The sequence below is a fragment of the Pocillopora verrucosa genome, chromosome 9 (assembly GCF_036669915.1).
Source record: "Pocillopora verrucosa isolate sample1 chromosome 9, ASM3666991v2, whole genome shotgun sequence".
In the NCBI taxonomy this organism is placed as follows: domain Eukaryota; kingdom Metazoa; phylum Cnidaria; class Anthozoa; order Scleractinia; family Pocilloporidae; genus Pocillopora; species Pocillopora verrucosa.
Window position 1 is genome coordinate 8,765,502 of NC_089320.1, and position 15,211 is coordinate 8,780,712.

The window sequence follows — 15,211 nt, forward strand, 5'->3', positions numbered from 1 at the left end:
CCGAAATATAAGGATTCGTATAGGTAAGCTATTCATCCAGCGAATAGCCGACACAGTGGACCAATAACTGAGAAGAGAGCAGGCAGGGTTTCGGAAAGGAGGGGGATGTACAGACCAGATCTTCGCCCTGGGTAACATCATAGAGCAGTGCACAGAGTGGCAGAGACAACTCTACATCAACTTTGTAGACTTTGAGAAGGCTTTTGACAGCGTACACCGGGAAAGTCTGTGGCGCTTCTTTCGGGCCTATGGGATACCACAGCAGATTATCGACATCATCAAAAGCTTCTACAACAACTACAACACGCAGAGTAGGCAACAGCGAAACCAGCTTTGAAGTGAAGACTGGCGTCAGACAAGGTTGTACAATGTCGGCGATGCTCTTCAACATGACCATTGATTGGGTAATGAGGCGTACAACAGAAGATCAGTCACGGAGCATCAGATGGACCCTCTTCTCAACGCTGGAGGACCTAGATTTTGCAGATGATCTAGCTTTGGTCTCCCATACTCACCAACACATGCAGGAAAAGACGACCCGAATCAGCACTTACGCACAGTAAGTTGGCCTGAGGATCAGCCAAAAGAAGACAGGAGTGATGCTGTTGAACGTGTCCAACCCTACACCAGTTCAAGTGAACGGAGAAAACCTGCCAACAACTGAAGAGTTCACTTACCTGGGAAGCACAGTAAGGCATGATGGAGGGAGGGAATAACATCAAGAACCGTCTCAACAAGGCCAGACACGATTGGGCACGTCATGAGGAGAGAGCAGGACAATATCACTAGCACAGCCCTTCACTGGACACCTGAGGGAAAGCGCAAGAGGTGAAGACCAAGAAACACCTGGCGCCGAACTGTGGAGGCAGAGCTCAAGACCATGCAACACACTTGGGGTACCATCCAGAAACTGGCCCGGAACCGACAGACGTGGTGATCCTTCGTAGCCGTCCTACGTGCCACACGGCATAATGGGAATGAGTGAGTGTGATGGGTAAACGGTCGCACTCTCGACCTAAAAAATTCTGAATTAGTTTAGTTCAGCTACTCTGCCTTCTGTCAAAGCCGAAAGGTGATATAGCTGCTTCACACCTCCATTATTTTTATTAAATTCATTACATGAACTTCTGTCATTCTATCATAACTTTATTTGCCTTAAGACCATACTCTAATACCCTCCCGCTCTGTTTAAGACCAAGGGGTAACAGGACGGAAAAGTGTCTCATACATGACGTCTAAGAAGAAAAATTCTTCACAGTCAGCGGTTACATTACGGAGTTTAGAGCTTCCTTCGAGCATTTAAGAGTTGTGCGCGGGATCTGTAGTAATCTTCTACCGACGAAAATTTCAGCTTTCTCCCTTTTTGATTATATGCCTCTCTGATAGAAACAGACATGGGAGTTCCCAAGTTTTACAGATGGGTTAGTGAGCGATACCCATGCATAAGTCAAGTTGTTCAAGAACATCAGGTACAACTGCAATGTGCAATAGCACTCCGTCTCACTGTGTCAGATATTTGTGATAAAGGATGTGTTAAGTTTTTTTCTCTGTCTTGTTTAATTTCAGATACCCGACTTTGATAATATGTACTTGGACATGAATGGAATCATTCATCCTTGCTCGCATCCTAATGACGATGATCCTCACTTCAGAAAAAGTGAAGAAGAAATATTCGCTGACATATTTCATTACATCGAAGTGAGAAGTGTTAAAGTCTGATCTAATAGTAATTTGTCGATCTTGTTGTTATTGTGGTCAGGCAGTTGAAATTTTCAGGTTTCTTAACCCTTTTTGTGGGCTTTTATGCCATATAGACGACAAATCCGATGTAGATGAACTTTTTCATTGTTCAAGAACCAGAAAGTACAAAAGTTATATCACTAAGTAAGAAGAAGTAGGTAATACTGTAAAATTACATGTATAGATCGACAGTAACACTGATTAAATCACCTCCAGATAAGTATTTACTGAGGCACTGCTATGTTGTACAGCATAATCATATGATCTTGTTTTTGGCACAGGGGCTTTCCTGGTGCTTAATATATGTGTAATGTCAGAGTTCTAAATCGAGATGTTATCAGTGCTCCCTCTTATTTTGAACACAGCAGGTAAATTGTATGTTCAAACAGGAAGAGGAATCCCTTTACCTGTGGAAGTTTCAAGAATATCCAAGCACATTGCATTGAAAATAAATATTCAGTGCAAAAATTATATAGCAAGTCATTGTAAGGCTAGTACTTCAGGAAAGGGTACTTATTAAAAGGCAAATGTTTGGACTGCATGAAGTGTTACTAGCTTAGCTTCCTTGGGCAAGTGCTATGATGAAGGATATACTGGCCCTGTAAAGAAATGATTGTTGATATAAGTTTGGTTCACAATTCTATGATACAAATTATTTTAACCAAGCAAAGTTTGTTCTGCTGTATAATGTTTTGTTCAGGTGCTGTTCCAGATTATTAAACCCAAGAGAGTTTTCTTCATGGCTGTTGATGGTGTGGCTCCTCGAGCAAAAATGAATCAGCAAAGAGGACGTCGTTTTCGGTAATTTTCAAATCTTTACGTAACACTATATGCTTCAAATCTTTCCCTATTCAGGTTTAATTCTTCTTTGGAACCACTTGGTGGGAGGTTGTTCTTTTTATTTCATTTTGTTCCCTTGAATTTCACAGGTCTGTATACCTGTCTTTTATGTGTACATGTTTGTACATAGTACATGTATGTTGGCAAATTTGCCAGTTATTTGATCAGCTAAAGTTTTTTTTCTCTGGTTTAAACTGCAGGTCTGCTAAAGAAGCAGAACAAAACATTCGTAAAGCTTTGGAAAAGGGCCAAGTTCTACCAAAAGAAGAAAGATTTGATTCTAATTGTATTACTCCTGGTATGTGCTTGTAATCATGTATGTTGTGGCTTAAATAGTCTTTCATGTGCAATTATGGGTTGTGAAATAAATTCAGTATTCTGTTTTTACACCAATTTTTTGATAAGTGAATGTTAGCACTTTTTTGATAAACATTTAACTTGTGTGTTTATTTGGGTTTTTTTTTTCTAACAAGAATATAGATTTATAGCTTGTCTTATTCAACTGTTGTGTGTATGGTATTTTTTCTTTTTTAGGTACACCTTTCATGGTAAGACTCCATGAACAATTGAAGTTTTTTGTCAGCTATAAGATTTCTACTGATCCTGCTTGGCAAGGATTAAGAGTATATCTGTCTGGACATGAGGTATTTATCACCTAAGTTTCATTAAACTGTATTTTTTCTTGACTGGTCAATAAATGGTACCTGTGGTGCCTTTCAGTAATATATTGTCGCTGTATAGCCTTGCATCAGCTCTTTAGGTAATTATTATTGTGTCTTAATTTTTTATGCTTATCCTCAAGCTGTGTAAAACAGGTCATTTGATACTCATTGGAACATTAATTATCCTTTTCAGACACCTGGTGAGGGTGAGCACAAAATCATGGAATTCATCAGGTCTGAGAGAGTGTGCCCTGATTATGATCCCAACACAAGGCATTGTTTATATGGCTTAGATGCTGACTTGGTGAGATACAAGCTGAAACTAAGTTAAAGAGTTTATTGAAAGTTCTGATTGCCTCTTAAAAGATGTCAAGCAGTAATTATACCAATCTATAGATTTAGTTAAAGTGCCTTCAACCCTCCCAATTTTTCTTTTTTTTTCTTTTTGACAAAGTAAATCTCCTTTTTTTATTGTAGCATCTATTTCAGTTATTTGTTTATGAATTTTCAGAGATCCCAAATGAATTTTTAATATCATAATTGGAGTGGCTCTTGAAATATTACTCTAGTGCAATTAGTTGGTTTTGAATTAAATGTCATTCCACTATCACTGTGTTTTTGAGGGTGGGAAAAGCAAATGATACTGTATTATGTTAAAAAAGGCAATAGTTTCTCCTATGTGTTATTTTCTTTGCTTTGGACTGACCTTTCTCTTCTAGTGAAATTGACTTCAGAGATATACCTGAGGTATTTGTCCAAAATTCATCTGAGTATCCTCTATTCTTCAAGCATATTTTGAAAATCTGTACTAAACTGTACTCCTCTATTCTTCAAGCATATTTTGAAAATCTGTACTAAATGTGGAGCATGATAAATTTGTTCTTGGAAAGCATAGCACTTTTCCTTTTACAAATCTTTTCTTTACGCCTGGAGGATGATGCAAATAAAATCTTGTGTATAGAGGTCTTCATCTTTTTTTAATGCATTTGTATATGTCAAGGGTTGATTCCCTGTAAATCTCTTGCTTCCACACAGGTTTGTGTCTGGGAATCTAATTTGAGCAGATTTATGAGTGGCGGATTTGTTCATCTGTCAGTTGTTCATTTGACAGGTTCCTGATGTGCTGTTTGCGTGACTCAATATTTTATCCTTCTACTTCTGTCTCTGTTTTATTTTGCAATTTTTAACTGCCAGTTTTATTTGGGTCATGTTTCACCCGTGGCTTTCTTTTTCTGAGGAGGCACAGATTGTACACATGCAAGAGTCAACTTCTCTACTGCCTGTTTGTGCTCTCAAATTTCCGAGAAGCTCGTCTATCCCATGGCTAATTTGTCTACAACACTTGCTCTTAAATGGATTGGATCTATGGCCACTGATTCTAGGTTGAAAATTCTATTACAGTTTTTTGCCCACTCAACTCTTCCGAGCTTTGTTGTAAGTCACCAGTGCTCCCACAAGGTCACAGTCTGCTGTCTTTCTAATCAAGCTTAGATATTTGATTTAAACTCTTCATTGATGGCAACATGTGCCCTCACATTGTATCTTACGCTTTTTGGGCTTGTGCCCCTCTTGAGATGAGCTTTTAAGAGTCCAACAGAATTAGGAGATGAACTTTATTTGTTTGTCTCACAATGGAGTCACTTTGGATGTTGATTGCAACATTTCTACTGCAATACTGCTAGTCTTCATCAGGCAATAAGGTTGATTGTTTATGTGTCGCTGTTTGTAGCATATTCGTTTGCTGCTATTGTTGCATTTCACTCCTCATTATCATTCCAGTTGTTAGATGGTGTTCCTTCATAAGTCCTCATTGATCGGCTGTTGTGTTGTTTGATTGTGGGTATCCAAGCTTCAGGAATTTTTATATCTTTGACCCTAGGTGTATAACAGTGGGGGTCATGATCAATAAACTTAACTTGCTCCAAATAGGAATATACCCCATTTTGTTCACATGCTCTGAAACCACAGAGGTCTGAGTACGAGCAAACCATATGTCTCTGTCGTGTTCTTTTTTCCTTTCTCACATTGATCTCCTTGTTTCACCAATATACACTTTGCACATGCAAATGGGATCTTGTAAACGACACCTTCTTGTTTTGTTGGTTCCAGGGCCTCTTCAGGTTGTACTAGGTCTACAACAAAGATGTCTGTCTGTCAGTGTACTACAGAGGCTTTTGAAAATTTGTCACTCAGTAGTTTTGGATGTGACAGACTTGCCCTTGTCATAAAGTACTGTTGACTTGGGAGCACATTCTTTTCCAGTCCTCTCTAACCTGAATCCATGATTTTAAACCTCAGTAAAATCAAACCAGGCCAAGACATTACACCCATTATATGTTGGTCAAACTGTCCAGCTAAGGTATCATTATATACATGTATCAAATACAATGCCAAAGATGGTTACTGGATCCTTTCACAAGATTGTTATGCTCATGTAATGAAACACATTTAGTAGAGTTTTACTGCAAGGAATCAATCATTAATTGAATGCATTTTGATTAATTGTTTCGTTCAACTTTCATTTTTCTTGGAGACATTGTTTGGGAACAACATTTGTATTTGTGTAAAGTTGCAGTAAGAATGAGCAGTGCATTAAAGCTAATACTCTTTTTGAAAGAAAGATTAGCAGCTTTATTTATTCTTTACCAGATTATGCTTGGGCTCTCCTCACATGAACCTCATTTTGCCTTGCTGCGAGAGGAAGTAAAATTTGGAAAGGCATCAAAAAGGTTAGCTAAATTTAATCATTTGATCTAATAGTCAAATGAAAGTGTGCTTATTTGGAACCTGTTTTTTTGTTGCATGACCCCCCTGAAACTTTTTGTTGTGTAGTCCAACTGTGATGAATATTACTTACAATTGCCCCTGACATCTTTTAGGAATAATAATTTATGATGATCCATTTTCCTTCAAATTACTTTGCGAGGTGTTACAGAGTCTACTTGTAAACTTGCATAAGGTCATGAATTGCTGAGTTTTTTTGACAAGTTTAGAAAAGCATAATTGAAAATGTTATCCTTTCACATGTTTGACGGCACTTATTGTTTCATTATTTCTTGGTTGTTAAGGTTGACTCCATGATTAAGGAAACTGTTGAAGAGCGTTTAGTCTCACTAAGAGAGTGATCTGTTCATTTTCATTCTTCCTGTTCTTAGTGAATGTGCAGCACCTGTTTCCACTTTAAAACCCCTTGCCAGTTGTTGATGTTGAACATTTGTCCTAGTATGGTCCTCACTTGCAATTTTAGAAACAACTGATTGGTTTGCTTTATTCTTATACTATTGATTACACTTAATTTACCCTTACACTAAGGATCAGACATGTTGCATTCTCTGTCTTGTTGTTTTTTGCCTTTTTTTTCTTGGCAGAATTACAAGGCCTGAAAAGATTACTTTCCATCTTCTTCAATTATCTTTGTTCAGAGAATACCTTGACTGGGAATTCAATGAATTAAAGGTGACAAAAGAGTATGTCAAAACTTTTAGATAAAAGATCGTTTGACACTGTTTGATCATGTGGAGAGCCAAAGAGCATGAGAGCAGAAGATTTACATTTAGGGAACGAAGAAAAAAAGATTGTTTAAAGAGTGTGCAATTGAGAGAAAGATGGTAGATTAAAATAAAATAGCAGAGACAAGGAAAGAAATTGAGAGAGAAAATTTATTTAGTGGTAAGAGAAAAAAATTTTTCAGTGGTACTCTATGTGCAAGAGGTAACCTTATGATTGAAATAAGTGATATGAACTTTCATCATTGATATCACCCGGTAAATTGCTCCATTTAATTGCCCCCCTTTTAAAAGTGCAGTCTACACTAGAGCTTTCATCAGCTTTCCCTGACAGTTTGTCTGTACCAATTTATACTCCTGGATGAAGATATGGACAGTGAGATGAAAGTGTCTCGCCCAGGAACACAACACAATGACCATACTACTACTCAAAACCAAATCTCTATACTTGGAGATTTGTACTGTTAAGCCACCCCATCTCCACAATAGCACTCCAATACCTACTTGTCAAAGGAAATACTGCTATTTTACTGTGAACTTTATTTGGTATGTACTGTGTATTTTTGATACTCAGTAGTATACTTGTGCACCGCAAGAGGGTATTTCTTCACTTGCTATGAAAAAAGTTGCAAAATATGTAACTATATATGGTTACAGTTGTGATTACTATTTATTTCACAGAATAAATTGCTGCATCCCTATGACCTGGAAAAAATCATTGATGATTGGATTCTTATGGGATTTCTTGTTGGAAATGACTTTATTCCTCACTTGCCAAATCTTCATATTAATCATGTGAGTTGGGAGTTTCACACTTAGAGACAATAACTATTGCATTTGATACACTGTATGTGCGAATGTTATTCCAATTTGTTTCATTTTTAGTTAAATTAAAGAGATGGAGTGTCAAATCTTTTACTTTTCAAGCTAGAAGTATGAGCTTTGAAGTGTCCATTATAATTTTTTACCGAATGAATTTAGAGTTTTACAGTTCTAGTGGCACTATATTTTTTTATGCCTTTGTATTAAATGGATACAAAATTGTGCATATACTTTCTCCTTTCCCTCTGTCTTGGATGGTTGCTGCTCTTTTGGATTTATCACCATGTGGTCATGGTCTGTGGGGTTGTAGCAATATTATTTTGTAGCTCTATATATTTGCTATGGTTGGTCATACTGATTCATCAAACTGATCACAGATATTTTTTTGATTCTGTCACGCATACACAAAAATTAACTCATACTCATAAGAATAATTTGAGTTAATGTTTAAATAAAAAGGTAAAGAGACTGGAAAAAGACCAGAAAGCATTTGATACTGAACAGTGTATATGACTGTGTGATTTATCTTCTCTTATCTAAGAAATTTAAAGGACAGTCTAGCATTTGTACCAAAAGAGGATGTTTACAGGAGTGTTTTCTCACCACAATAGGGTGTTGGTGATTAATAAACCAAACCAGGCATGTAAGAACAGCAGTATTGGTCCACTGGAGTTGAATTTGCTTTTGTCCTTATGATTAACGATTGTTGAGCTAGATGAAGTGATTTGCACTGACTCACCAACATTCAAGTTGTCAAGGAGAGCAATACTATCTTGTTGGTTTAGGTGGCTTATAAGGCTCTCTCTTGCTCCCCCCAAAAGGTTGAATGTCTTGTGTTGCCTTTAAAGATTTTTATTTCGCAAGCAAGTGTGGCCTCTTTCCATGTCCTTATATTGAGTGTAGCTTGCAAGTCCTGTCTCTTTTGGTGCTGCAAAGTTCTTGTTAGTCTTGTAGCAAGGCAATATCCCAGAAATCAGAGCTGTGAGTTACTGTGATCAGTCTTCTGTTTTCTTGAGGCTGTGTTTGTTTCACAGTGGCTTTGTCATGTTTCTTTTTTTGTCAGGTGACATGTCTAAGGTGTGCATACATAATTGTTTCATTGTGACAGTTATTTAGGTGTGAACAAGAATGTTATTTTCTTGTGTCATTTCTTAATAGGATGCTTTGCCCTACCTTTACAGAGTTTACATTGATCTTATGCCTTCACTTGATGGTAAAGTATTGTCAACAATAAAATTTGTTTCAAGCACATGTATCTTACCATTAGTCTCTTACTATTTGCATATAAGTGGAATACTTATGAAGAAAATATTTTCATGTACAGTTTACATTACTTGATGTTTGCTTTTTGGAATGATATTTTTTATGAAATATTTTACATAGAATCAAAAGGTTTTTACATAATTGTATTAAGTTCAGTTCTATGTGTTTACACTGTGTGATGTACAGTGCACATGTACATCTACTCTTAGTTAAACACTCCTTTTTTTAAAAACATCAAAAGTTTGAAAAGATTAGAATATTCTGCAAAATTAGAACAAAACTGTAGAACTATATCTATGGTAGTATGGTACAGTGGGTCTATTATTTTACCAAATTCTCCAGAGACACAAATGGCAGTTCACTTTGCTTATGTACATGAGCATTCACTTTCCAGAATCAAAGCTATTAGTTCTTTATGCTGTTTAATTTGTTTGATGTGTTGGGGCAAACAAGGTATTGAAGGTGGCATTTGAAATTGAATGAAGGAGGAATTCAACCTGAACTATAAATTTGAAAAGAGGTCTTTTTGAAATATGAGGTGACTCTTGTAATCAGCATGATCTGTTAGTTAATCACCTGATCTTGTGAATTCCTGGAGATTTTCCTAGTCACTGCGCGGACAAACTCTTAAAGGTTCTCTCAGAAGGAGCAAAATTAACAGCGTTGCTGTCATCAAAATCAATATTGAGAAACAACCTATTTGTACTATGTATGAACATTAGTACATCTTTTAGAAGAAAGGACTAGTTGCTGTATTGTCAGTAGGGTTTTAGTAAAAGCTCAGTCACATTTTATTGATGAAGGTGTGTGAGATCCCCATTTTTGGAATGAAAATTGAACTTTTAGCTATTAATTCTGCACTTGAATTAGAAAATAGATGACTCTAAGGGATAAATTTTGAAGTAATATTTTTTCCATCAAAGTTTATGGAAAGAAGCCTTGACCATTCTCTGATTTATTACAACTCACTTAGCCATATTTAGAGCACTTTGTTATGTGCTTCTTTTACAGTCCTTCTGCTCTCTATTTGCTCTCTTTGAGCTCTGCAACAGAATGGAGCACAGATGAAGCTTGTTTGATTGTCAACTAAAATATCATTAAATGATCATCAATATTATTTCACTAAGGTTATCTTCATGACAGTGGAAAGCTTGTATTACCTAGGTTTGAGAAGTATCTTGAAGCTTTGTCAAAGGTTTGTTTAACTTTTAACTTTTTTTTTATTATTTTAACAATGTAAGAGAATGCTTGTAAACCTCTTGAGTTTGGAGAGCCTAAGGATTAGTTTGAAAAGTGTATTCAACCATAACCTAGGTTAGCCTTTACTTGGATCAGACTAGTGATGGTGAAGCATGTGTATGGTGGTTTCTTTGATATCACAAACAAAACATTGGTGCACTGGTTTCAATGAACTGGATCAAATCTAAATTAAAGGTGTTTTAATATTACACAGTGACTGTAATTCATATGATAGTGTAACACAACAAATAAAAACTTGGAAAGAATCCACCAGCAGAGTTTACAGTAATTGTTCTTCAGTTTGGAGTTGGGAGCTTTTTTAGAATTGTAGATCACAACAATAAAGTAATGCTTCCAATTTGTCCTGCTACCTACTATTGTGAGGCTTATGGAATAATAGTGAAGTGGGAATAGTAGTGAATAATAGTGAATGGTGAATTAATTACTTTTATCTCAGTTTGATAGAGAACATTTTGAAGAAAAGTTTGTGGACATGAAATGGTTTGAAAGTAAGAAGGGCTTTACATTTGGAAATAACCCTATGGATTTTGAGGTACTTGTACTAATACTTTGTCTTTCCATTGTAAAATTTTAATTCTTAACTCTCTCGCTGAGACTTAATTATCTAGATGTCTCACCTTGATTAAATGCGCAATCTGGTCAACCCCAGCTTTTTCTGTAATGATGACACGTGCACATGCTGTTACTACGTTTTTGTTAAAGAATCAGATCTTGGGATTTAAATTCAATTTGTTATACACACTTTTATGGATTCGAGAGTTATGTCCATTTAAACATCACAACTATGAGAAAATGATTCAATTTATAAAGATTTCTTTAAGTTTTGGGTAGTGAGTATTTTCTCTGTCTAGACAGTCCAGTCTAAGAAAAACACAGGTAACTCTTGTTTTGTGGAACACTATTGTTTGAGACTGTGATATTGTGTGTTGTCTGTAATACAGTGGTGTCTGTTAAGTGTTATGGAAAACAAATTCAAGGTTTTAGACATGTACAATTAATTTAGAGTCAAACAGAACTTTGATTTTTCTGGTACTTGAGTTGTTTAGTTTAAGAAAAGAAAATTTCATCTACACCAGTCCTATAGTAACACAAAATGTTTTAAAATATATTAAAGTTCACATGGCAACCAGGTGGACAATCAGACATAGTTTGATGCTACTCTGGTTTGCAGATTTAATGAATGTAACTGAAGAAGTTACAATTCATAGACCCAACGTTTCAACACTCCTGTCTAGTGCCTTCATCAGGGGTGATCTAAATGCTGCAACAAGAGGTCCTTTTACATGATCACTAATTAGCGGCGTTTTTTCTGACAAGGTGTAAATAGGCATCAAGAAGCAAACTGCCATCGTCACGATTTAAAGGAGCGTGGGCAGAGTTAATATGCCAAGCCTCCAAACAAAGGCACTGGTGGTAACGCCGATTAGTGGTGATAATTTTAGAATTATCCCAACCTATTGTATGGTTGGTTAGGCATGAATGCTCTGATAAAGCTGAATTTTCCTTTTTGCAAAGAAAAACCGCTTTTTGGAGCTCTTTTAACCATATACCAAACTGACGTTTGGTCTGTACGATGTATTCATTGTCACAGTCATTGCAAGGAATAGAATAAATGGTGTCGGTTCGTTGTTCTTTCATGAAAGGATCCTTAGGTTTGGCAAAAATATGCCCCAAAGTCTGAAAAGGTTTTTGAGCAACTCTAACGTTGTGGCTATTCAAAATTATTTTGATGGGTTCAGTAACACCTTGTATGTAAGGAATAACAGCAAAACCAGTCGCTGGTTCCCTTTCATCGAGAGCATTACTATTTGTAACTGGTTTCTGGCAGTTACAGAGAAAAGTTTTTGTATAGCCATTTGCCTTAAGGACATTGGAAACATATTTCCTCTCCTAAGCCTTCGAATCAAGTGAAGATGGTAGACAGTCAGCCATCCTGAGTAAAGTTTTGGCTACAGACTTTTTATGGCAAATAGGGTGGTGAGAATTGAAAGCGAGGTATTTGTCGGAAGAAGGGTTCAGGGTAATTTAGAGACAAGTGTCTACCGTAAACCTACCCAAACCTAAGGATCCTGTCACGAAAGAACAACAAACTGACGCCATTTATTCTATTCCTCGCAATGACTGTAACAACGAATACATCGGACAGACCAAACGTCAGTTTGGTACACAGTTAAAAGAGCACCAAAAAGCGGTTTTTCTTTGCAAAAAGGAAAATTCAGCTTTATTGAAGCATACATGCCTATCCAACCATACAATTAGGTGGGATAATTCTAAATTATCACCACTAATCAGCATTACCACCAGCGCCTTTGTTTGGAGGCTTAGCATATTAACTCCACCCACGCTCCTTTAAATCGTGACAATGGCGGTTTGCTTCCTGACACCTATTTACACCTCATCAATAAAAAGGCTGCTTATTAGTGATCATATAAAAGGACCTCTTGTTGCATCGTTTAGATAACCCCTGATGAAGGCACTAGACAGAAGAGTCAAAACGTTGGGTCTATGAATTGTAACTTCTTCAGTTACATTCATTAAATCTGCAAACCAGAGTAGCATCAAACTATGACAAAATGTTTTTTTTTTCTTTAAATCTTTTTTGGCTTTTACAATTACAGACAGATGAATCTGTGCTACCTTTAGACAACAGTTTTGCTGCTTTAGAGTTCATGCCTGAGGAATCTGTTACCTCAAAGGGAAAACAGACAAAGGTGAAGCTGAATCCAGAAATTGAAAAACTTGCTGCAAAGTTTGATGAAGAACAAAGTGATGAGGATGAAGATGTCTTTGAGACAGAATTTGCTATGCACAAAAGGGATTACTACATACAAAAGTTTGGATATGAAGAAGTAAACAGGTATGGACCATATTATAGACCATTGAACCATTTCACATAACAAGGCCGTTTTCACCTGTTGGACTTTTATCTAGTTGGACCATTTCTGCCTATTAGACCATAATTTATACCATTCTCACTGTTATAACCATTAAATTAAGTAAGACCATCTTAGCCAGCTGGACCATTCTTCTAGTTTGACCACTTAAACCGCTTGGATCAATTTAACCAGTTGGACCATTTTTTACGGTGTGACCATTTTCCACTGGTTGGACCCTTTATCTAGTTAGACCATCTTATGCATTTGGACCATTTTATCCTCTTGGAGTAGTTGAATCTAGATGAGCCATATTAATTGGTCGAATGGTAATTTTAAACATATAAGCACTTGGACTTTTTAAAGCAGTTGGACCATTTTATTTAGGAACATTATGTTACCAATTTGACCATTTTCTCTAATTAGTCCACTTATATCAGTTAGACCAGCTTATCTAATTACCCTATTTTAATTGGTTGGACCATTTTAACTACTTAGACAGTTTTCACCCATAGTCATTTTATGTAGTGGGACCATTTTAACCGGTTGGGTCATTTAATAAGCTGGACCATTTTTCTAGTTAGACTTACTTATTAACCAATTGGGTCGTTTAAACCTGTTGGACTCTTTTGTACATGTAGCTAGACCATTTTAACTGATTAGGCCATTTTAACCAATAATGACATTTATTTGGACCAGATGGTCCTAGATAGACCAAGTTGAGCCATTTTTATGTGTGTTTTTATTTTTATAACTTCAAGCTCTCAATGGAAGTTCAAAAGTGGGTGACTGTACACAGCACTACACTGGGTTGAAAATTCTTCAAATTTAGATGATGTGATCTAAATCTTTCATGGTATTCCAGTCACTAAATAAAACTTTTCTCTGTAGCACAATGATGGTGTGGGGTTTTCTCCTGCTTACATCTAATGACAAATCTCTATCAGGTTTCTGCCTTGAAACAATATACCTCAAAAAGCAATTATGTGAACACAAGTGTTTTGACTGAAAGCATGATGCAGTGAATTCAACAAATTTTCTTGTATCTCAGAAAAGCACAGGAAAAGTACTGCTGCCCAATCTAGCAGCCAATGTTTGCATAAGATAATTGAATTTAATAAATTAGGCAAAAACTTTTACTGTTCCCACATTCTTTTTCACATCATTTGTGCATTACACTACTAGAATGGACTCAAAATTCTCTCCACTTCAACAAGATTCACATGTTAGTTAAGGGGAAAAATAATTTCCCAGCAATGAACCCAGTGACCAGATTGATTCAAATACACTTGGCTCAATCACCCACCTCATCACTCTTTCATAATATATTTTCTGTGTTAAGTGGCTCACAGACACTTTGATGTTTAGTTGGACCATTTTTATTAGTCAATTGAACAATTTTATTTAGACCATTGTAAGCGGTTAGACCATTTCAATCAGTTGGGCTATTTTAACTTGTATGGTCATTTTAACCAGTTGCCCCATTTTTCTTGATAGGCCATTTTAACCAATAAGGCCATTTTGATTTGATGGACCAATTTCCACCAATTCAACAATTTTGTACCAGCTGGAGCATTTCCTCTAGTTAGACTGTTTTAACCAGTCAGAGCACTTTTTTCTAGTAAGAGCATTCTGATGGATTAAACCATTTTTCTGGTTTCACCATTTAACCAGTTGGACTTCAGTTGCTTAATACTAATAGGTTGGATTGTTTTCACTGGTTGGACTATTTTAAACACTTGGACCATTTAGTGGGAATAGGTGGAGTTAGTTAGACCAATTTAACCAAGTGGACCATTTTAACTAGTTGGTTCATTTTAAGTATTTAGACCATTTTAAGTGGTTGGAGCATTTTTTTAGTGAGACCATCTTATGATTTTTGGCTTTTTCTGTCTACTGTAGGTAGACCATTTTAACTGGTTAATGCTTTTGTAGTAAGTTGACTATTGTAATCCATTGGGTTAAGCTAGTTGGACCATTTTATCTAGTTACCCCACTTGAACAAATTTAAAGAGGGTAGCACTTATCAGCCAAAAGGCTAATAAACTTCTGGCCCTTACACAATATATACATTTATCATTTAGTAAAAATATAGAAATAAGGACAAAAACATGAGTATATTTTTGTGCCAAATGGAGGCTTTTGTGTTTAGTTACCCCACTTGAACAAATTTAAAGAGGGTAGCACTTATCAGCCAAAAGGCTAATAAACTTCTGGCCCTTACACAATATATACATTTATCATT

The 15,211-nt window shown here is 36.3% G+C and overlaps 1 protein-coding gene across 1 annotated transcript in view; it reads left to right on the plus strand.

Moving 5' to 3' along the window:
* The first annotated feature begins 1,290 nt into the window (after positions 1-1,290).
* Positions 1,291-15,211, plus strand: part of LOC131773961 (5'-3' exoribonuclease 1) — a 39,179-nt gene continuing 25,258 nt past the window's right edge. The window contains exons 1-13 of the mRNA XM_059089951.2: positions 1,291-1,469; positions 1,567-1,698; positions 2,441-2,541; positions 2,781-2,878; positions 3,115-3,224; positions 3,436-3,546; positions 5,892-5,971; positions 6,611-6,698; positions 7,430-7,543; positions 8,729-8,783; positions 9,961-10,028; positions 10,530-10,625; positions 12,712-12,950. Coding sequence (XP_058945934.2) covers positions 1,395-1,469; positions 1,567-1,698; positions 2,441-2,541; positions 2,781-2,878; positions 3,115-3,224; positions 3,436-3,546; positions 5,892-5,971; positions 6,611-6,698; positions 7,430-7,543; positions 8,729-8,783; positions 9,961-10,028; positions 10,530-10,625; positions 12,712-12,950 — 1,367 coding nt within the window. The 5' untranslated portion in view covers positions 1,291-1,394. The remainder of the gene's footprint in view (positions 1,470-1,566; positions 1,699-2,440; positions 2,542-2,780; positions 2,879-3,114; positions 3,225-3,435; positions 3,547-5,891; positions 5,972-6,610; positions 6,699-7,429; positions 7,544-8,728; positions 8,784-9,960; positions 10,029-10,529; positions 10,626-12,711; positions 12,951-15,211) is intronic.